The 23,645-nt window shown below is 35.0% G+C and overlaps 3 protein-coding genes across 3 annotated transcripts; 1 reads left to right on the forward strand and 2 right to left on the reverse strand.

Annotated features, from left to right (window-relative positions):
* Positions 1-2,599: 2,599 nt before the first annotated feature.
* Positions 2,600-4,921, reverse strand: LOC126859054 (bromodomain-containing protein DDB_G0280777-like). The gene is made up of 3 exons (XM_050609967.1): positions 4,797-4,921; positions 4,333-4,438; positions 2,600-4,080 (listed from the first exon to the last, which is right to left on the reverse strand). Exons 1-3 carry the CDS (start codon positions 4,806-4,808, stop codon positions 3,254-3,256), a joined length of 945 nt encoding a protein of 314 aa, XP_050465924.1. The 5' UTR covers positions 4,809-4,921; the 3' UTR covers positions 2,600-3,253.
* A 4,175-nt stretch (positions 4,922-9,096) lies between these two features.
* LOC126859170 (larval cuticle protein 2-like) lies at positions 9,097-11,191 on the forward strand. Its single transcript, XM_050610208.1, has 3 exons — positions 9,097-9,253; positions 9,572-9,829; positions 10,092-11,191. Exons 1-3 carry the CDS (start codon positions 9,191-9,193, stop codon positions 10,509-10,511), a joined length of 741 nt encoding a protein of 246 aa, XP_050466165.1. The 5' UTR covers positions 9,097-9,190; the 3' UTR covers positions 10,512-11,191.
* A 3,350-nt stretch (positions 11,192-14,541) lies between these two features.
* On the reverse strand, positions 14,542-23,478 carry LOC126858818 (zinc finger and SCAN domain-containing protein 10). Its single transcript, XM_050609422.1, has 6 exons — positions 22,802-23,478; positions 21,881-22,033; positions 17,188-17,432; positions 16,520-16,812; positions 16,119-16,398; positions 14,542-16,045 (listed from the first exon to the last, which is right to left on the reverse strand). The coding sequence occupies exons 1-6, from the start codon at positions 22,940-22,942 to the stop codon at positions 15,763-15,765; spliced, it is 1,395 nt and encodes a 464-aa protein (XP_050465379.1). The 5' UTR covers positions 22,943-23,478; the 3' UTR covers positions 14,542-15,762.
* Positions 23,479-23,645: the final 167 nt, after the last annotated feature.

Here is a 23,645-nt window from a genome sequence, read left to right on the forward strand (position 1 = left end):
AAAAAAATGCTTCCGGCACTGAGTAACGGTCACGTTAAGTACGTTGTTTCATTTACAAAATGCATTGATAAATTGGAATTTTAATTTTTGTGAAATCTTATTTTTCATTGTTATGCTAGATGTAAAAAATTTTAATAAATGAATTTGAATCAACTACTGACAATTCGAAAATGATTTGAGTCTACAAACTTTTTTAATTTGCTCATCGTAAACTTATTACATCTTTATTTTAATTATTTAAATAGAAAAGAGAAAATAAAAAAAGAATCGATATTTTGCATACCGTAGTATAAAAATTCTTATACAAATATTTTTGGAAAGTTATTAGTTTTTTTTAAATAATTTAATTTTACGCTAATTAAATGCAATTTTGATTTTAAATTATGATATCATATTTTATACACGCTTAATTGCAAATAAAATTTCAAGTTTTATTTGCCTCGTCAAATTTTCTTCATGCAATATATGAACGACTTACTAATGAGGCATTTGTCTTCTACGCAATGCATAATCGTGAAAAGTCTTGAGTGCACCAGTGGAAAACAAACTAGCCGTAGCGGAATGCAATTCAATACAAAGTTTCCCAAGCAGCCGCAAAGGTTACTGTGTGAAGACCATGTACATCTTCAATTAATTGCCGGCATTGAATTGAATCATTATCTTGTCATGTTACATAAAGACACGCATACTCTTTATTGCTTTTAGAACCAAAATAATAAAAATAATAATGTGCCAAATTTTGGAATAAGAAAATATCAGAAATTTCCATTTATTGCTCAGAGCTAACGCTATAGGTGATGAAAATATTATTAGAAAAAAATTATTCTTTAATGTGCGCGTTTTACTACTTCAATTTTTTTCATAAGAATATACCTATAAATCGATATCATTCTTTATTTCGATTACATTCTTAATTCGACATATCCTGAAAATTATAAATTCCCATTTTTGTAATAGATTTGATAATAATAATTTCTGATGCTTTGTATTATTAAAGTTTTATTAATAAATTTCTGTTTTTGATACGCAATTATTGTAGCATATTTTTATTTTATTCAATTATTTGATTGCAAAGTCGCCCTTTTACTTATAAGTGGAAATGCCATTATGTCAGTTTGCAGTAGAGAGTAGAAAGTTACACCGTATTGCATTACATTGCAAACAAATACTTGATGTTCCGTGAAATTACAGATTATCCCAAGGCTTACATTGACATCTGAAAACAATACGATTCTCTCTGAGAAATAATATCCGATAGATAAAACGGGACGATGATATGTATAGGATGATTCATGAAGAGAATGGATTACTTCAAAAACTGATTTATATCAGATAGTTAAATTTTAAAAAAATATTCAACACATAATAGAATACCGTTGTGTGTAGCTAATTATGTAAATTAAGATTACTATCAAATAAACATTGTATTCTAATAAAATGGGAAATATAATTTAATAGATTAAAGTTTATCATACTTTATAAGTTTATATACATATTTTTTATGATGTATTTTATATTTTTCTATATATTCTATAATTTTTTTTATAACAACTAATTTTAAATCTTGTTATGATAAACGCACTTAATTAATTGATAATATATATTTATCATAAATCATTGCATAAACTTATAAATGTGAAAGTAATTTTCTTCGAACAATGATAAATCCAAAGAGCGTGACCCTGGCAAATTATCTATCTATTATCTATCTGCATGCAAACACCGGTAAGAGAACAAAAAGATGAAAGTTGCATCGTGCCATACGAGATGACGTTCACAATCGCAACGTCTGGACAATACGCGAAGCGTGAAGGTTACGAAAGTGAATTATTAATCTTATCCGAAGAAATGCTATTTCCGTTTCGGAAGTGCTATTTCTACGTGAAATTTAAAAAACACTTGATATACTTTTTTGAATTCACTTTTTTCAATTATAAATGCTCTTATCTTGTATCGTCATGCATCAATAACGAAATATGTTGAATGTTGGATTTCTAATATCAAGTATTATTTTTGAGATCTACAAAAGATTAATATCTTTCTGAATACAAACATAAATTCTGTTAATAAATGTTACAAATTAAAACGTGTATTTCTTTCTCTTATCAGGATCTCATCTTGTGTGTGTGTGTGTGTGTGTGTGTATATGCGAGCAATAATTTCTTTAATTTATGCAATTCAGTCTGATAACTTTTTATACCACTTTTTATATTACGCTATCGATTCATTTTCTTTCGTAAAATCTGTGCTTTGAACGCGTTCTTCTCATTACATCGTAAATCTCTACATAAGGTGCAGTATCACTTTCTAATATCGCGGGGAGATCCAATATCTTTATTAAATAGAAAGCTAAAAATTGTCAAACTTTCTATTTGTTTTAACAATGTGGAAATTATTCTCATATGTAATTAAACTAATCACGCCTCGCAAACGCAAAACGCAAACTTTTCAAAAGAGAACGACTTACGACAGACTAAATTTATCGAATTTTTGCTGGCGTGCTTGTTAACTGACTTTTTTTTTTTACCAGCGGAAGTTCCACCAGTTCCGCGAGCTGAAATAATAAAAACGAAGATTACAAGACAGCAAGGTGAATGACTTTCATGATGCCAGAAGCGGAAACGATATTTATTTTATACAAAAACTTACATTTTTCACGCTACCGTTGTTAAACATTTTCTTACATGCAAAAAATTATCGAACATAATTTTATAATTGATTAAAATAAAAAAAAATAATCGAAAAGAGACCAGTTTTATCGACCAATTTTATCATTTTTATTTTGATGAATATTCTGTTATTAATATTATTTTAAATCAATTTCCATTCTCTTCTATTTTTTCGAATAGAATTCTAATTAAACATTTTCTTGGTTCATTTTGAAATTATTTTTTATTATAAAATTCTTTTTTTTACGAATTTCTACATTGGTTTTATAAATCACACAAACAATTAGTCCTTCTAATTATTCCATCTAGTTTTTACAATTGAAGAAATCATCGTTAAAAAATACATGGTAAGATGTAAGAAATATAATCTTTGAAGTGTCCATAAAGGATGCTATAATTTAAGGCGTGTAAAACGCTCATCTTAACAAAATCCTAATGACGCCAGAACACTGAAAACCATTTCCGTTAATAAAAATGGAATTCGATTCAAGCGAGTCTTGAAACAAGCCAGCCGTTTCTCTTTGAAAAACCTATCAAAATAAAATATTAATTTATATTTTTAGTCGTAATTAAAAGCCAAACAATTAATGACGCTGGCCTTCGTCGATCGGATTGCTCTGCGAATATTCCGCATCGACGTTATCATCGTTCGTATAATAAATCTTGCTACGATAATAATTAGGTCCCTTCTCGTTATCGGACAACGGTTTGGGAATGAAAATGCTCTTCGGCCTATACTGGATGCGGTTCGCTGTGACGTCGTACGGTATCTGCGCCTGATATTGTAACAACTGCTTGATCTCCGTAGGCATATTCTTATCCAGATACAGCGTGGGTGCTGGAGGATCAGGCAAAGTTCCAATCGGGAATGTCGCGACTTGTTGTACCTGCTGTTGCTGCTGCTGCTGCTGCTGCTGTTGCTGCTGCTGCTGCTGTTGCTGTTGCTGCTGCTGTTGCTGTTCGTAATCCTGCTTGTAGATAACTCTATTCTGACGCTCTACCCTATCGTCATAGCTTTGAGGATCGATCGATTGATATCTCGTCGCTGTTTGCAGGTAGGCAACTTGAGGAATTTCGGAAGCAGCCGGAGCTGGTTGCTGCGGCGACGCGTATCCGCCGCCGTAGAGGAAGGACGCGGGATCGACGTAGGGAGCCTGTGGCTGATAGACTGAGTTGATCAGTTGCCTAATGTGACCCGGCACTGCAGAGTACGGCTTGTAACTGTAGTATTGCGGAGTCTGCTTAATTAGCTGGGATTGAGGCTGCGGAGCGTGTTGCCGCGGAGCTGTTTGCTGAGCTGTTTGTCGAAAATGATGGGACGAGCCGCCCCCGGCTTGGGATCGCTCTGCGTTCGCCACTTGCGGTCGCAACTGATTCTCGGATGTGACATACTTCCAGTTGATCCGCGAGCCTGTAATATTGAGAAAAATGCTTTGTCACTATCGTCTGCCACCACGATTAATGCTTGATTATAGGTGCTTATGCAACACCGACCTCTCATCGCCAAAGAATTGTTCTAGAGATCTGGGATGTGAAAATCGATCCTCGCGTGCATTGCGATAGCGATAGCGGTAATACTTAATTGCGTTGTATCGGGGCCAAGGTTCCTGAAGTGTATTTTCAACGAGCATTTGCAAAGGATAAAAAAGCCTCTCGTACTCACCATCAATTTCGTCGTACTTGACTTGCCGCCCTTCGGGGATGCGAAAGGGTCTCTCCACGTTTCTCGTTTGCGCCCACGCGGTCGAAATTACCGCAATGAGAAGTATCTGTAAAGAAATCAGTAATCATTAATATAATCCGACAATTTTATATAAAATTGATTCTAATCTGAAAATAATAAAAAGACTCGAATAAATGTAAGATACAATTAAAAAAATTATTTATGAATTAAAAATACGCGATGAGATCTATCAACTTCATCGAAAATCTTTTTACATTATTTAAAATTAATGATATATTGATTAGCACCAACAATCAGATGACAATCCATTCTTAACAATCACATTGTCAAAAAGTTCCGCAAAATAAGATTTGTCTAATAGCACGCTGGTGAAATATTTCTCGTCACTATATTAATAAATTATATGAAAGCGATCGATCGATCAAAATATCCTAAGCACTCACTGATAGTTTCATTGCGAGCGGAGAGAGAGATGTGCGCGGATGATCGCGTCGACTTTACTCGTAGAAATCAGCTGGCGGAGTCGGCGTGGCTCTTCTATATAGTCGTGGTCGCCCCGGCGTAATTGGCGGCGCGGGTACACGGCCGGTGGCTACCTACTTTTAGAGTAATTCCGCTTCGACTAACGAGCGAATTACGGCAAAAGGCCCTCCCCGAGGATCTATTATCACTTCTTGAAAGTAAATACATTTTTTCGCCAAAATAGTATTGTAAAATCTCTCCCAGAAACGATTTAAAAAAATTAACGATGAATCCGAGACTTTTAGAACAATCTCTCCACGCGCGATTTTATTCTCCTCGCGATTACGTACACGCGATAATTTTTTATTAGTTGGAATCTGATTTATACAGAACTTATTATTGTATCTTAAAAATATCCACTAAATTTATTGCAATAAATTTTTCTCCCTTTCAAATTTCTGCTCACAATTTATACATTGGCTTTTTATTAAATATATTAAAAAAAATTTTTTTTGTTACAATATTTTATCTTTTTTGTCTTTATAATTATTATAATTATATAATCTCATTGTCTTTTCAATATAAATGATGCTATGAAAAAATACATATTTTTCAATAAAGAATTTTCCCTAACATTAATATAATTAAAATTGGTCAACGAAAGGATTGAATATATTAACACACACATTGACCGCACATGTTCTCCGAAGCGGTTTTTTTACATTTCAGGAATTGTAGTGGAATTGCTCCATGCGATCCCGAGGATTTTAACGAGGCTTCGTGGCGCAACAAGAAACATCGGCGAAATGTGTTTTAGGTAAATCCGCATTTTAAAGCGCTAAAATGGAGCCGTAGGATATGCACTTAAATTGTCTCAAATGAAAAGTAACGATGTGATAGAAACGAGAAGAAAGCACTCGTTGTAGAAGCAAGGTTCCGTAACAATTTTCATTATCATATAACAAAGTATAAGGTAACATAGGATTGTATGAAGTGAAAAAGAAGTTGAAATAAGAGTCTCTTGTTCCGTATATTACAAGCAGTCGGATACTGTTTGTTTCTGTACTTTCTTGACTTTAATTATGTGAAGTGATATGGTTTTATAACATGAGAAAAAAATTAATTATAAAAGAGAATATGAGAAAAAAATTAATTATAAAAGAGAATAAGAGAAAAAAATTAAATTCTGGGAAATATTAAAAATTTTTTTAATACAGAAATTTAGCTAAAACGTAAACGTAATTTTAGAGCATCTAATATAATATCTTTAAAAATTTGCATAGAAAAAATTCAATAATAGAGTTAGAATAAATATCTGTTTTTACTTGTTTATTAAGCTTGCCATTTTTATATAATATAATTATAATATGTAATTGTAATTATAATATATTTAATATAAAAATTTCATACATTATTTAAAATCTTAAAAACCTTTAATTGAACTGAATTGGAACATATAAAAATTTATAATATAATAACATGAGTCAAGCTTGCAACAACGCGGATTTTCCTAGTTAAACGATAATTGAAACAAGTTAAAAAAGAAATTGTTTTCAGCAAAGTGTTCTATAAATGCTCAATGCGCGTTGCGTACAATTAAATTTACGATGTGTAAATGATTTGCTGTGTATTAAACACCATTGATATGCGTCATCGGTAATATGCAGCGGTCCGCCAATCTGGATAAAATTAAGTAAAAAGTGATAAAAAATCTATTTAATATTGATCTATAAATTTCGCAAAATAATGGATCACGCCGATTTTATTGCTCCGCAGAAAGGAAATCTCTAGAACGACGAGATAATTACGCGGCTGCGTGACGTTCACAAACTTCTAATACGATGGGAATGCAATGTAACCATTCGTAACGAGCATTTCAACGCATTGACGTATTAAGCCACCAATTAAAACTTATGAATCGGAAATAACATATCCTGTTGCTTTTTATATTTGTATGAATAATATAAAATTTTTACGTAATTAATATTAGATATCTATAAAAATAATAAGATTGTAAGATTGATATTTATTAATCCTTTAACATATTTTGATTTTAAAATAAGATGTATATGTGTAGCACCCAATCCATTCTAAATATAAAATCTTTTTTTTCACGCAATCAAATTTCAAATTACCAAAGAAGTCATTTAGAGTGAAGGTAATACGATAAATAAAAAAGAGAAAAAGAATTTCTTAGAATATCTACGTATGTAAGATTAGAAGGGAGCATTATATAAAAGCCGAACAGAAAAATGCACGCTGCGATTAAAAATCTATGAAAATCTCGTGAAATAGCGATTCTTAATAATCTTTTCCTTTTCCCTTGTCGGAGCCAAATTGACAGGCAATTTTCGGAATTACGAACGGGAGGCAAAACGTTGCGACACGTGGATCCGAACGGAGCGTCGACCTCCGCGCGAATATAGATGAGGAAAGCTCCCGACCGCGATAAGATTCGAAAGGTACGATCAGCGGGAAAAGAGGAAAAAGAAGAATTTGACAAGGAGGGAACGACCGGAGAAAGTCAATTATTTCTGATCGATCAAAGGAAAGGACTTTGTGTCCGCGGTGTCTGATATCGCGGCGCGCCGGAAATTCACTTCACGCACGCAGACGAAGAAATGCACTTCCTTCAATTCGAACGATCCCTGAGATATACGATATCTCGATAACACATGTTGTATTTCCACTCTAGATATCATGCATGGATTAATTCGCTTCAATGCAATTTGCCTTTACAATCTGAGAGTTTGCTTAGAAAGTGATTATTAGACGCTTCAGAGATCAAGGAAAAGAGAATCACGCATGAGAGCAACATAAAAAAGATTGCGTAAATCGGCAGAAATATTTCGTTTCGTGAATAACTAATATTCCATGAACTAATATTTGCATCCGCGTATGCAACAGAATTATGCGTTTTGTCTTGTAAATGAAAGTGGATATTTTATTGTTAATTCGTTGACGGGGTATTTTTATAATCATATATTTTTTATATTTACGCAACGCCCGCTTGCGTAAATTGCAAGATGTAGAAATAATCGTGAACGAGAGAATTGTCTGATAAGTTCGAGGCCGAGAGCAATGAGAGCAATGAGAACTCGCGCTTTCGCCATGCGAGTTATTAAAGAAATCGGAAGTGTAATGAGCAAATTATAAATCACAATTAATATGTATGCTTTGAGGAAATTAAACTACACTCGGCTTAATTTTCCGTGAGATTTGCGCCGTCGATTTCAATTTAGCGATACCGTAATGAAAGTAAAACTCATTACTACGATCATAACGAAGAATAGTTATTACAACGAGCGAGGAATAATTTTACTTTAATGAGAGCTTTGGAATGGAGAATCCTGATGATAAAAATCATTTGAAGGATTGAGCATGACGCCAACTTCGAAGAATGCTCGAAGCTACATCACGCTATCTCTCTGATGATCCATTGTAAGTCAGTAAGTGTTCTGTAGTAACGTCGATATATAATCTGCTGTAGAGTAAAAAGCCTAAGGTCTAAGTTCTTTACATTTTGAATTTTCAGTAAAACAAACTGTGAGAACGTATACAGGCTTTTATTTTCTCTAAGCTTTGTTATTTATAAAGATAATAGATAATAATTGCAATTTAAATCGGTAATGATCCCTTTTTTATAATTTTTGTATTACATTAATATGTTGTTTGTGTATATCTTCTGATTCTTTATATTTTCCCTTTTTTTCTTTAATTAATCAAAGAGTGACATTTTAAGAAAAATATTGTGTGTTTACATTGTGTGAGCTTACCTATATTTACATTAATTTTATTCCATCTCTTCCAAGTCTAAAATGATTTAATTTATATTTATAGGGGTAATTTTTATTTGGAAATAAAAAATAAGAAAATATATTTTTGCTGCTTTCCTGAAAAAAACCTAAAGAAAGTTTATAAAAGAAAATCGATTTAAAAAATAGTTTAATACTCTAGGCCAAAGATTCTTCTTTAATAAAGAAAATAAATAAATATAAATATACTTTTACAAAAATTAACGTTTATTTATTATTTAATTGTTATAAATTAATTAATTGTTATAAATAAAAATATAAAACAATTAAAACTTTATCGACACAAGCAAGTTAAAATTAATGTCGGAGATCTTGACACGCCGCATAAACACTATGCGGACGAGATATTTTCTTCTTCGTGAACCTATGGAAGAAATGTCAGTCTAAGTTATCAAGGGGAAAGTACGAGGACTATAGTTTGTACAGAAAACGTTCATCGGGCGTGGTGGAAGACCGGTATGATCCACGTCCGGGATCCGCACGGGTTGCCATCAAGGCCTCTTCGCCAGGTCGCCCTCAACTAACTCGTCGTATAAAACGCCCCTCTCGTCGATTTCTGGATGCATTGTTGTACTTCCCGCTGCCTAACGATCCATTACTCCTTCATCATGCCTGTTGCATTCGTAAGTTCTTTATAAGTCTGTCTCTGCGTCTCTCTCCCTTTAAATTGCGTTTCATTTTAATCTCTATCAAGCTTTGATCTTCTTCAATCTTCAGTCTATCAATCTTCTCATCAAAACATAATGATTTATATATAACATATTAAAATGTACACATAAATATGCAATTAATATAATTACAATGACGTAAAGATATAATTAAATTCTATCCGTACATTAAATTCCATCGTACGTTGAAGAACAAATATAAATATTTCATTTCTGTCAGATTTTTTTAATTCTAATTTAAATTAAAAGTTTAATTTATTTTATTATTTGCAGATTATTTTGTTGATTGTCATCGTTGGTGTTTCCTGTCAGGAGTCTCATTACAAATCGCCACATCAAGCGGCAATTTTGAGCGACGCGCGGTATCTCGCGGGTGATGGCACATTTGGTGCGGCCTACTCTCAAGAAGACGGTGTTGAATTTAAAGAGGAGAGCGATGTGGAAGGTAATCGACGTGGGTCATACTCGTACGTCGATCCAACCGGACAAAGGCGCACTGTCACCTACACGGCGGGAAAGAATGGCTTCCAGGTACGCAAAATACGCGTTTATTTATTCAAATCTCAAATTTATTCAAAACTCATATTTTAAAGAAAACTAAACATTAACATAAAGTTTTAATTAAGTCGCAAATAAATGTAAATTAAAAAGTCGATTAAATCCGGCATTATTTCAAAACGTAAAATCAATAAAAAGAAAAAAGATATAAAAATTTAATTAATTTTATCTAATTAATTTTAATCGAAAAAAGGAATATATATTAAATTAATTCTCGACACTTCACATCCTGCAGGCGACCGGGGATCATATTCCCACCGCACCTCCGCAGGTACCACCGCAACCGGAATACGTACCGTTGTCGCAATATAATCCACCGGATTATCAACCCCCGAGTTACGCGCCACCACCTCTTCAACAGTATCCGCGGCGCTATCAACCGGCGGATTATGAACCGCAGCCTGTCGTTTACCAGCCGCAGCCTTCACCACAATATCGGTATCGACCACAGCCGCAACCTGGTTATCATCATCCCTCGGAATTACAAAATATACCCTCGTACGCGCCTCCGAGGCCGCATTATCAGCCTCAGCTTCGCCCCGCGTCGCAGTACAACGCGATAACGACACCGGCGCCCCGAAATTTCTCTCCACCGGGAAAGCTCAGCTTCAACCGAACCCCTGATGGCTTTTCCTACACGTTTAACAAAAGTTAAGTGGCATATAAATTAAATAGAAGATGCGACGATGCATTTACGCGAGATATTACATTGCAAGTAAAGTTTTTAATCTGATAAAAAATACACATGCACGCACATAAAACTTCGAATCTTAACAAATCAAGATCTGCCATTAATTAAAAGAAAATTCAAAATTTTAAATACAAGCGAAGTCAATTACATACCTATATCAAAGAATAAAACAAAATAATTAAAAAAAAAAAATGTATCAAATGTGACAAAATCATTTATTTCAATATCATTGTCATGACATTCGACTTCGTTTTTATCTCAAATCTCTAATTAATCATAAACTTAACATACACAATTGATAATAATTATTATTTTGTTTTTTTTTGTATCTTTATTAGCAATTTTATAAAAATATTATTTTTAAATTATGCAAAAATATATTATCGTTTTAAGAACTCCCTAAATGGAATAAATTTTATTATTGAAATATATGGAGGTAAAATATATAATAAAATAATAAAACTACATAAAATCGATTAACTTTTATCTCGCCCGTTCGTGCAATACCCAGTGTCTCGTATAACAATTTCTCGCACAAATGCGAGCACAATCACGTATTTCATAGAGTCGGTTCACTTTCATCCGGTAACCTTTGCATTCTCCTGATGTTGCAATTGAGAATCCCACGATACCGAAGAAAATAAAGGGATACGCCCCCAATGTATATATATATATATATATATATATATATATATATATATATATATATGTATATATTTGTACAAGTGCAACATACCAGAAAGAAATATGTTTATTCCAATACAAATTTTTTATCTAATTTGCGCAATTACTATTAATTAAATTTATTTAACATAAATATTATTAAATAAGATCTCGGTTTAACTTTTCAATAATAAATAATATTATATTTTATATAATAATAACAATAATAAATATTATATTTTATAACGATATCATATTTTAATTGAAAAAAATGTTTCTCTCAATTGTTCCTTTTTTTTCATAATATGCTTTTATAATGTAAAATAATTAAAACAATTTTTGTACAAAAATTTATTATTTATTAAAATAAATTCAAAATCGTTATGAAAATTTAAGCTCACGAACATCTACTATAAAATACCGTTCTTATTCTGTAAAAGACGCGGAAAGCAGACAAAGGAGTGATTATCTTATTATCCAGGATTGCGAGTGATAATGCGAGTGTACCACGCCATCGAGAAGGGTCGGCAAGGGCGAAGAAATAAAAATGCAACGAAGTCAAGCCGGTTGGCTAGCCATTATTATTGTTAGCCCGTAATACGGGCGCGGCGCGATCCGACAAGGCGAACCGCCTGTGTCCGAACAGGAACTCGGCAACCTTAAGTGGGCAGAAAGAAATGCATACCGTGATATTTCAACGTCATATTGTCCCCCGAGAAAACTAGCATTATAATATCGCCGATCGAACATAGTTTCACCATTGCGTTAGTACTGTCTTTCTATTTCTATATGACTTTCATATGTAATAAATCCTTACACGCGTAAGGATGAATATCTATTGTTAAACATTAGCAGCAATTAATACGAAACTCGAACTAATTTTGGTCGTGTTTTATTTATAAAGGTATATTGAGTATACATTTCGTTTTATAATTATGGCAGTAATATACAGACTCTGATTAGCTGCGCGTGACATCAACAATATAAAAGTAATCTAAAACAGCTGCTATAGAGGCAGTGTGGCATCAAACGTTTACTCCTCTCGTAACAGAAGAACGAAAATCAAATAAATGTCGTCTTATCTAATTCACTAACTTATTCCAATGTCTTATTTATGCCGATGTGCCTCCCTAACACGTGAATTCAAATGATGACGATGGTATGGATAATAAGTCCCAGAGAAAAGGCACTATACATCTATTCCTCAAAATCCTCAAATCCAACGAACGTTACGTACCGCCGCGTACCTTTTGCACGCGTCGTTTTGTTTTTCTCATATAACTTTTTCGAAATAAAATCAAAGTTATAACGCGAACTAGCATATATTATTATGTTTATGTCAAACGGATAAGCGTGTAAGCGCAGTATTTTTTGTTCCCATATGCTAGCTCAAGTGCTTCTAAAATACTTTATTGACGCTTAATGATAGATGTAATCATCGATTAATAGGAAAAAGATTGACTATTTATATCCTAAAAATGCAAATATTAACTCCAAAGGCATTAATTTGAATTTGATTGCACTTTTGTCTCAGTTTGTCTGTGCATAATAAGACAAAACGATACATGCACGCGATACAGACAAACGTCGTAAAATAAAAATCAATCCTGCAACGTCGCGAGATATCATTAATCTCTCACTACGTTAAAAATATATTCAGTTCAAATATTAAATTCAGATAAAAACTCGAAACGCGCATTCTCATAATTGTTTGTCTTATGGTAATCTAAGACAGTCGCTATTGTCGCTATTGATTACTTCTACTGACATAGTTGTAAATGTTACACAAAATATACGCTCAGCATTAGGCTCCGACTTTTGATTTTTACATCACGCAGAGGCACGGTCGTCCTAAAAACGATCGTCGAATGGAAAACAACCCGGAAGCAGATTTGTACGTGGGAGAGGAGGCACGGCAGTCTCGCGTTCTTAGCGCATTTTACTGACTTATCTTAGGATACTATTCTAGGGAGACAAGAGAGAGGAAATTTAAGCGCTGTAACAAGTGGATCCTACCAGATTTTTTGAAAGATATAGTTTGTTCACAATGCAAATTTACGATAAAACGTTCGAGAATATTTGTCAATGTGTCGATACATGTATTCGGGCTCCAGCTGGAAATTCGATTATTGTCGCTAATTTCCCGTTGTAAATAATGGATATATCTGTATACGTATATTTTTTGTAATAAAATCGATAAAATGATGAAATTGTTTTCCGACTCACATATAAAACATTACAATTCATTATCCGAAATTTAGATAAAACGCAGAATTAAAAAAATATCTTTCCCTTCGTATTTTATCGCTACGTATAGTGTCATATTTGATAATTAACTATTCGAGAAACATTTTTTCGTTCATTCTCATAATATATATATAATAACTAAGTATAAATCTTTTTTTAACATCCTTGATTAAGTACATGCTAATACTTTATAAATTCCAAGGATGATCGTAACAATAGAGAATAAGCATACCATAGTAAAAAAAAAACAGCAATAAAAAAATTCTGACAATACGCAAAACATCAATTAATAATATTAAGATGTTTAGCACGTATTTCACGTTTCTTTCAAATAATATGGCTCTTGTGAAAGACATATCTATTTTTTAGAGAAAATGCTTAAAAGAATCTGATTTGAAAATATTGAAGAATTTTCTCACATACTTAAAGTATTTACTTTAATTTTTGTTTTCAGTGTAAACTTTGCTTTTAGATATATGACCCATAGTCAACACTTATGCTATACCACAGGCGATCTATGTTTGGTATATAAATTGACAATGTATCACATAGAGATACACTGTCTTTAGAAGATCATAAAATTCCGCCAAAAACATCCTACAATTTACTAGACAACAATGGTCTAGCATGTTTCAATACACATGCAGACAAATAGTGAATGAATGATTGAACGCCAAAGTATATAATAGCGGTAGATATACAAGATGATTTGTCTATTTCGAGCCTATTTCTGCATTCAAATTGATTTTATACTTCAAATGCTTCTAAATGTTTTAAAAAATGTTTTTTAATCGATTTATTTAAATCCACATTCTATTAACATATAGAGAACAAAAGCATTTGAAATTTTCAAGCATAGTATGCATTGTTAATGAAATTGAGACTTAAAAATCATTTGTATCTTCTAAAAAATGAGACTATATATATATATATATATATATATATATATATATATATATATATATATAGTTTTTTTTGCTTCTATACAAAAGTTAATGTTTTATATGTATAAAATATTATTTTGATGTAAAATATGAAATATCTTGTCTTAAAATATTTTTTAGATTATATCTTAATTTCATATTCTTGCGTAATTCATATAATAAAAAATAAATATAATTTCATATAATAAAAAATAAAAGAGTTACTTGAGACCATTAAGTTTGAGATAAATCATCTTGTATAAAAATTCAATATAAAATATAATTTTCCAAATAATGTAATCCGTCAACGACGCGCGTCACAGTTCATTATTCTTAATTTCAAAATCTATCAAATGACACGTTAGCATTGAAATAATAAAAATTCTCTAAATTATAACATTGCAATGTAAAACGTATATACACATATATATAAAAAAATATAATAGCATTGAGAACAAACCTGTACATCAGGAAGTACATTCTGCTATGAGCTGCTATTTTGTAACTTCTTAAGTATAACTTTTTTATCTAATTTAAAATATGCAGCAATATGGCGTTCCTTATATTATGAATAATCGAACTCTCTATTTATTTGTTTTATAAGGTAATATACGGATACACCTTTATATATGTACTATGTATGTATATTAAAAAGTTACAAAATAGGTTTGCTGATACCTATGGATGGCGGGAAACTAGCTATGTAGGAACGTATATTATTAAGTAATAGCTTTTAAATATTGACGCAATAGTGCATTTTCATAATTGAATATCGCGTCAGTACCTAAATTTCTTTTCCTCAATAATGAGACAAATCTTATCTCGTTTCAAGATACACAGTAGTATTCCTAAAAATAATTTCTCTATACGATTTGTTCTGATATGTACTTGCTCTAAAATGCACAAAAGGCTGTCTATTTAATAATTTGTCATAAAGTGAAGGTGTTATAAATGTATATAGACTATAATATAGACTATTGTATTAAAAAATTCAATAAACTTTTCCAATAATTTGGATTGTCATCCCAAAAGAAAATAATTAAGTATGACACATAAAATTGATTTATTTTCAATTTTTCGAAGATGACGTAAATGATTCACTTTTATTATATGCCAAAGGTTCTAAAAGCAATAGCTAAAAAAAAAATTATAGCTGCACCAGATTATTTAGTCAACTGGAAAAGTTATATTGCGTATTTGGTCTATTAAAGTTATTGAATGTACTACTGTGTATCTATTATCGATAAGTTGGTATATATGTATATCATTACAATCACAATATGCATGACATCCTATGCAAAAGTTTCTGATCAAAGAGCAGAAAACTTGTACTATGGTAAGACACAAATCGACGGTACGTAGTGACGGGAGAAAAAGTAATTCTAGCTGCATAATCCAGAAGGATCGACAAGTCCTCTGGCAATAAGCTCAGCCGTGGCAGGATCACCGCCGCCTTGTTTACCGTTTGATGATTGTCCTCCAGACGATTGCGCGGGCTGGTCACAGTGCGTGCGTATATGAAATAAAAATTCGGTCTTATTTGTGAAATCGGCGCGACACATTAAGCAGAAATGCCTATCGGACGGGTAAGATTGCGGCGGCGGCGCAGATCCGGGAAAGTATGGAGCGGCATGTTGTGGTGGCGCGGACGTTTCCAAATGAGATCTGTGATTAATCAAAGTCAGTTTTATAAATTAGGATTTAGATATATTAATATTAAAAATAAAGAAATACTAACCGAGCATGCTGTGCCCATTCCTCTCTGAGAGCAAACATTCGTCCGCATAATTCGCAAGTCCAACTTACTGGTTCCTCTTTCAATTTATGAATGTTATCTTGGCGTGATGTCTGTTGCTGTTGTTGCTGCGCTTGCTGCTGCTGCTGCTGTTGCTGCTGCTGTTGCTGCTGTTGTTGATCGGATCTTGGTGTCGTTGGTGCCGAGAGAGGTGAAACGCCAGGTCTGTGTCTAAGTTTGTTCATGTGAATGACCAATTTATCTCGACGTGCGAATGCTTTGCCTGCAACACATATTGCATTTTTTTTCTTCAATTATTTGCATCACTTTAAAAAAAAATTGTTCTAGAATTAAAAATATTTTTATATATAATACGAGTCTACGAAAATAATTTTCATACTCACCGCATACTTCGCAGGAATATGGCTTCTCCCCAGTGTGTATACGCATGTGTATGACAAGTTTATCTTTACGAGCAAGTCCCTTCCCGCACACGGTGCAAGTAAATGCTTTCGTAGTCGGTTCGCCCGTGTTGGTTGCCTTTGAAACAGATCCCGGACGAACGCCTACGCTGTTCGTCGTCGTCGTAGTCGTCCGTAAGGGTTGATTTACCGGTGCTCTAAACTGTTGGTCCGTTGCACCAGGAAATGCCGGCATCATGCTACCGGGACGCATCGCCGCAGAATAATCTGACGACCTGCAAAAGACAGAATGCAACAATCAAGTTGCAATCATGTGCTTCTCAAAAACTAATGCAATTATAATATATGAAACTTTTTCTCTACGAAAAAAATCAATCAAATATCTTTAAAATATAGCAAAATAAAATTTTCATGTTATTATATAGAAAATGTTTTTGTGTGAAATAAAAAATTCTTCATAATTTCTTTTATTCTTGGCATCTTTAAAGCTACGATGTGTGGAAACTCTATATATCTTACAACAAAAACTACAATCAAAAAACGGATTCAAAAATAGAACTGTTTTTGACAGAAGATGATGCTTGCAAAAGAAATACTCTAATAAGGAATTCTCTGTCCGAACGAAATATCTCTATCTATATTTTGCATACCATGTTCCGATAGAACGCAGTACCCGCACCCCGTCATCATATCCGAGTCCGTCGTCCGGTAGAGTAAACGTGGGGTTGGGTGGTTGTGGAGCCGCGGGTGGTCCAGGTCCAGCTAATCTCGCTTGAGCGGCCTGTTGGGCCATGTGCTGTTGCAATGCCGCGTGTGCTATTGCGTGCGATTCCACATAAGTTGAGCGCTGCTGCTGCTGCTGTCCCCCGTTTGACATCTTGTCTTTATCTGTACCCTAAATTCATTCCGTTCGTTGACGTACGCGATAACTAACGACAATTTTTTATCGAATAAAAAAAAATGCTACGCAAATTTATGTTGCGAAAGTCTGATTTAAAATTATATATCTAACGACATGCGAAATAAATGAAATTTTTATCAAGTATTTTATCTCGTTCAATTTTATTTATATTATTATCGATAACACATTAAAAAACACCAAATATAATCGTATTTTTTAAATAAACAGACTTGTTGACATTATAATGTTGCAACTAAATCGTTATTTTATCTTATAATATTGTAATTATAAGTTCGTAAATAATTATTAAGTCCACTATGCATGTCTCGATTATATATTATTCTTTATAGCATCAAACTATCATGTGATGGAGTTTAAATATGGCTTACGAAGATTAAAAATCTCTGCAGATGTGAAACAGAATGCATTTTAAAAAGCAATCAAAATCCGACTTTTATAAGAATTATTATATTTATTTTAAAGCAAATATTATAAGTGTTCATTCAGCAACAAGTTACTCTTTTAAAACTTCAATTTTAATTTGACTTTTTTTCTCTTCATATAAATGTTCAGAAAAGCGCAAGTGTGGTTTCTAGCACTCCCTCTTTCAATCTTATATTATTTGCTTTGTCAAAGTCTGTCGAAGAAAAGAACAACGAGGAAAATTTATTATGCGCGTTAGAAAAGAGAGCCTCGAGAAAAATTTAAACAAGTCATCGTTAATCCAATGTTAATTTTTCCCATTTTTTATATCCAATCATTTTCTCGGAGAGATTATCAATACAAGTGTAATAAAGGAGCGAAAACTATTTCTGCATCTGAGATTTCTACGTAAATGCAGCCAAACAAAAAGAAATCTCAGAAAACATTCAAATGGCCGAAAAGCAAGGAACGCTCCGGAAGAAGAAAGAGACAGGAGAAAGAAGCCATCGCACGAGTCGATCGTTCTCACAAAAGAGACGAGCAGCCGTCTTTTTGGAGGCGCTTACCACAGAGTCCTAACTACGTTCCAGAAGGACCGTTGGTCTCCGGAATCGAGAGAGTCAATCTTTGATTAGCAAGGGACGGCTTTCCCTATAAGAATTGACTGATTTCGATTTTCACAACACCGTAAAAAGGAAGAGCAGAAACTTCGCGTTCATTTTCGTCGAAGATGAAAATTCTCGCACGATTCCGAGTTACATCCAGAACAACGACACAACCACACAAGACGATGCACTCGATGTATAACACTGACACGCTCGTTTCACGCGCGTTTCTTTACGCGCTTTCGTGCTTTTCGCGAAGCGTCGAAGGAATCTCGCGGCTCACGGTGAGAGAGAACCCGTGAAGCTGGCCGCCACCACCGTTGATTCCCGGCGCGGGAGGATGCAAGGACAAAGAGGCGAAAAAAAGCAGCCGACGGCGCGCGGAGGGGATAAGCGCGAGACGACCGGGGAGACGACTCCCTCGCTGTCGGACTTGGAGAGGAGAAAAAAGGAAGACAGAATCAGGTGAAGGGAGAGAGGGTTCAACGGAGAGGAAGCCGAGAGAAAGAGATAGAAAGAGAGAGAAAAGCGTGAGCAAGATTGTGTTTGTATGTAAAGATGACGAAGGCGGGAGGAGAGGAAAGGCGAGAACGAAGTAAGACAGAGTAGGTGACACACACGGACGGAGCTGCGCGCGATACAAACGATGCCGAGCGGAGGTTCCCCGCGGAATGCACTGTGGCCAGCGTGGAGCGCGTCCAGGGATGCGACGGAGAGGAGGCGAACGCACAGGCACGCTGACGCGATGGGGCGACCAGATCAGAAGAACAGAGAGAGAGACAAGACGAGAGAGACGGTCGGCCGAGAGGGAAGAATAAAAGGTGTGTGTTTACGTGTATGCATGCGACGATGATTCGTGTGTATCACTTTCGAGGCACGAGAGAGAAAGAAAGAAGAAACGAGAGATAGAATAAAAAAAGAAATAGAGAGGCGGATATGGAGAAGAAAGAAAGAGAAAAATAAAGGCGATCAAGATCCAAAGGAAGAAGGACCGCTAGCACACTGGAAAATATATCAGATATCCTCGGAATGCAGCGAATGGTCGACACGACCAAATCGGAGTAAGCGAGGATAGTGTAAGGATAGGAGACGAAGAATGAGAGCGGTTGCTCGTAAGAGTATCGTGTAATAAGGGCGCCAATGCGTATATAGTTCACTTTTATCCTTTCTCTCTCGCTCTTCCTCTTTCAGCGTATACGTTACACAAACCACCAATGAGAGCAACACACGAGGATACACGAGGAGCATCGCCGCTGTATGTGCCGTGCAATAGTAGTAGCGGCGGCGACGGCGACCGGTGCGTCGGCCCGCTGACCTTGACACTGACATTGAGAGAGCGAAAGAGAGAAGGCGAGACACGAGAGGAGAGGGATGGCCGAGCAGAATTTGCGCGCGCGCACGCGCCCGCAATACGGGAGCGAGACGCCAGGGACGACGAGGACATCGCGCGATCCTCCTCGTCGCGTCGTCCTTCGACAAGCCACCGCCGCCGTCGATATTCCGGAACGTTAGCAGCGAGAGAGAGAGAGAGAGAGAGAAAGATAAAGAAACAATCACCCACGTAACAAGGCTGTGTCGGGATATCCCGGGTTTCGAAACAGGTTTCTCGGAGGTGCGCGCGGGCTCGGCAACTCACGTTGCACCTGTGCCTAGGATTGCCGGATCGGCAGAAAAGAGCAGGGATGGATGGAATGAGGATTCGAGCGATCCAGGTTCGAAAGAGAAAGAGAAAGAGTACAGGACTGATAGAGGAGGTAAAAGGGGACGAAAAAAAAAGAGAGAAGAAAGAAGAAGATGAGAAGAAGAGAAAGGATTGAGTAGAATTATAGTATGATAAAGGATACAATAGCGGGATAGAATTATGATCATGCTCTATGATTTAAGTTTTCTAGGAACATGTGATACACGCAAGTACACACATTTATCTATGTAAAGAATGTAAATGAAAAAATAGAAGTATGATAAAAGATATTGCAAAATGATTGCGACAGCTCTCTCACAGATGCGAATTATAGTTGCAAGCCTCTCTGCAAGAAACGTAATAGGAGAATAAGAAACATAAATAATAGCATTAATGTGCATTACATCACACATTCGAAAAAAATACATTGTATAGAATAGAAGAGCAATTATCTCTGAAGAATACACAGAGAAAAAACAGATGGGAAAAGACGAAACGCATAGCAGGAATGCAACGGAATTGAGAGAAAGAGAGGCGTGACGCAAGCGAGAGAAAGAACACGGCAGGTGGATGGAAAATAGGTTGGCGAAGCAGACAGCAAGGATGAAAGGGGGGCCAGAGGGGGACAGTCGAGACGGAAGGAAGAACGTATACTACGACTTTCGCTTTCTGTGCGCGCGACGCGGCTCGCTGTCGCGACGCGCCGATCAATAGATGCGCCGCGACGTCGGTCGCGCTCTCCTCCTCCTTCCCTCCCTCCCCCCTCGTCGCTTTCACCATCTCCCTGCATCCCTTCTTGCCTCCCCGCCGGCGTCACCCTTACATACGCGAGGGTGGAATTATTGAGATCGCGCGCCGCTGGGTGCACCAGACTGGGAAGGGAAGGGAAGGTGTGGGGTCAGCGGAGATCCGAGTACCTCCGGCTACCGATCAGCGACGCCCCTGTGCCCGTTTCCTCATCCCTCTCATAAGCCATTCTTTCGACAAGATCCGTATTCTCTCATCTAATCACTCCTGTCTTTCTCGCTCGCCGCTATCGGAAATACTGGAAAGGGAAAAGAATACAACGCCCTTAGCGAGACTTCTCGTCCCATTGATGATATTCTCCAAGGCTGATTTCTTCGATGACTTTCTAATTCTATTCACAAATTAACCAATCCTAAAATTGTACCTAGTTATCGCAATGATAAATAGGATAGAAAAATGCCGTGAATATCTCTCTAAATCACTGAGTTGTTATAAAGGAGAGAAAGTAAAAGAGAGGTAGAGAGAAAAAAGGCCGATGCATAACAAACCTTCAACGAAGCTATATCGATGTAATTTTAGTATGTTACTATTAGCATGCTTTTATAAGATCGCGAAAATATCTCGTGCACTTGATCCATTAATAAAACACTTTAATCAAAAATAATAAGATTTCTCCAGATCAAATAAAAAATCTCGTAAATATAAGTTTCGCTTATTTTATGAGAAAACAAATTCTCCGATGAGTTATGTTATAATGATAGTCATTTTTATATACCGTGCGATTTTAACACGTGTCACTTGACAATAGCGTTATTATTTATATAATATCGATAGAATATTTTGCAGATTGGAAAAAATATATAATCTTTCTGTTGTTCTAATTTCAATTCAACAATAAAAAGTAAAAATATCATTTTATCATGTTATTGCAATTTATATCATTAAGCTTCTTATAATTTAAAATTCTTAAAAAAAGTTTTATTTACCTGACTGAGCGCAGCAATGTTCTTTAAACTATCGGCATAATTCTTCAACACTGTTTCTGTGGTAATGCAGCTGAGACGAAATTCATAGAACATATCCAATTTGTAGATACACCTTTGACAGATATTTTTTGGTAATCCATCCTCTTTTGTTACCTGCAATAATTTCGTTGAAATAATTTCGTTTTTTTCTAATTTAAAAAGAAAAATTAATTACGATAAAATTGAACCTGATTTTAGTTTTTATGCTACAAGTACTTTTGCTAAATTAAAGCTTTAAATAAAATTAGGTCTTTACAAGAATCAGATGTTTAGCTTGACTCTGGATGCATATCCTCAAGCTTCACATTATTAAAATATGAAATAAAAGAAATATATCAATTTAATGTCTATAAATACTAACATTTTTAAATGATTTAAAATCGATATATATATATATATATATATATATATATTTATTTATTATGTTATAGAAAGTAAAAATTACTTTATAATAAAGTCAGAATAAAGTAATATATCAACAGTAGTATATCAAGATATTAATATTGGAAGATTGAAATAATGTAACAATAGTTTTTTTATAAATCATGTGGATAATCTCTTGCATATATTATACAATCAATAAAACAATGCAATTTTAACTATTCATAAATATTAGCACAGCGATTCGTCTTCGATTTTTAATATTTCGCGATTTCGAATGACTTAAAGTTGGCAATTTTATTTATTATTTTATACATATGTACGTGTTCCTTCGTATAAATTTTTAAAAAAGTATCTCGTAATGTAATATCGTAATGAAAATTTTAATACATACGAAAGCTATCCGCTTAACTCTCAAACATTTTGATGAGAATCGAGACGATCAGCAACTTGACTAGGACAATAACAATTATATTGCGGATATTCCTGGACTCTACATACCACAGTGGGAATGCAGGAGCGTATCTTGAACGGCAGCTGCCGTTGCTCGCCCTCCTTGTCGAATATCTGCAGCTGGTGATTGCTCTTTAACGAACAGAGCCTGCATAGCTCGGCGAAATTGAGATCCTCGTTCATTGCCATTGTCGTCTTGAAGTAGCACAAACACGCGCAACGCCTGACGGCCGATTATCAGGAGATAGGTTATGCCGTTCGATTTGCCGCACGCGGACGATAACGGAAAAGAGCAACGGAGGCACGAAATCGGAATTCGAATAGGAATTGCAGTATCGCGTGCGTGAATGTTAGATCCGCGCGAGTTTCGATACAGAAATACGGGATTGATGTCGGGAAAAACTAAGCCTTACGACCGGAAGAGTCGGACGCGGCCATTTCTGCTCCGTTCCTATCACGATCGCCGCTCTCGACGATAGTCTTCAACGATAGAATCTCTGACCTCTACCTGACACCCGCCACTTTCGAATCCGATATACGAAATTACCTCTGTCAGATTTATAAAACAGTTGTGTATCTTTGATACGTACATATATCACTTTCACTTTTATATAAAGTGTTATCTCGCTCGATCGATATGTCTACAAAGTGCAACAAAGTATTTCGTCGGCGAGCGCACAAGTCCCGTTTCCTAAGTAAATATGGCGCTAGAATAAAGCGTCGAATAAAGCGACTCTAGAGAGGCATCGATGCGACATCGTCCCGCCATCTGTTGAGTGCAACGAACGATAGCGCGAAAGAGCGGCATTTCCATATTACGCTTACAACTTTATTATCAAATTGTGTTACTACAACGCATTGTAGTAAAAACCAGCAATGTTGTAGGAAAATG

This window comes from Cataglyphis hispanica, chromosome 1 (assembly GCF_021464435.1).
Source record: "Cataglyphis hispanica isolate Lineage 1 chromosome 1, ULB_Chis1_1.0, whole genome shotgun sequence".
NCBI lineage: Eukaryota > Metazoa > Arthropoda > Insecta > Hymenoptera > Formicidae > Cataglyphis > Cataglyphis hispanica.

Excerpts from the sequence above, each read along its gene's own strand:
- LOC126859054 (XM_050609967.1), bottom strand. Across the intron at positions 4,081-4,332 it reads CAAGTACGACGAAATTGATG|GCTCGCGGATCAACTGGAAG; the intron begins GTGAGTACGAGA and ends TCAATATTACAG.
- LOC126859170 (XM_050610208.1), top strand. The coding sequence starts at position 9,191 with ATGCATTGTTGTACTTCCCGCTGCCTAACGATCCATTACTCCTTCATC. Across the intron at positions 9,254-9,571 it reads TCATCATGCCTGTTGCATTC|ATTATTTTGTTGATTGTCAT; the intron begins GTAAGTTCTTTA and ends TATTATTTGCAG. Across the intron at positions 9,830-10,091 it reads CGGGAAAGAATGGCTTCCAG|GCGACCGGGGATCATATTCC; the intron begins GTACGCAAAATA and ends CACATCCTGCAG.
- LOC126858818 (XM_050609422.1), bottom strand. The coding sequence starts at position 22,942 with ATGGCAATGAACGAGGATCTCAATTTCGCCGAGCTATGCAGGCTCTGT. Across the intron at positions 22,034-22,801 it reads GCTCCTGCATTCCCACTGTG|GTAACAAAAGAGGATGGATT; the intron begins GTATGTAGAGTC and ends AAATTATTGCAG. Across the intron at positions 16,813-17,187 it reads CTGCGTTCTATCGGAACATG|GTCGTCAGATTATTCTGCGG; the intron begins GTATGCAAAATA and ends TGTCTTTTGCAG.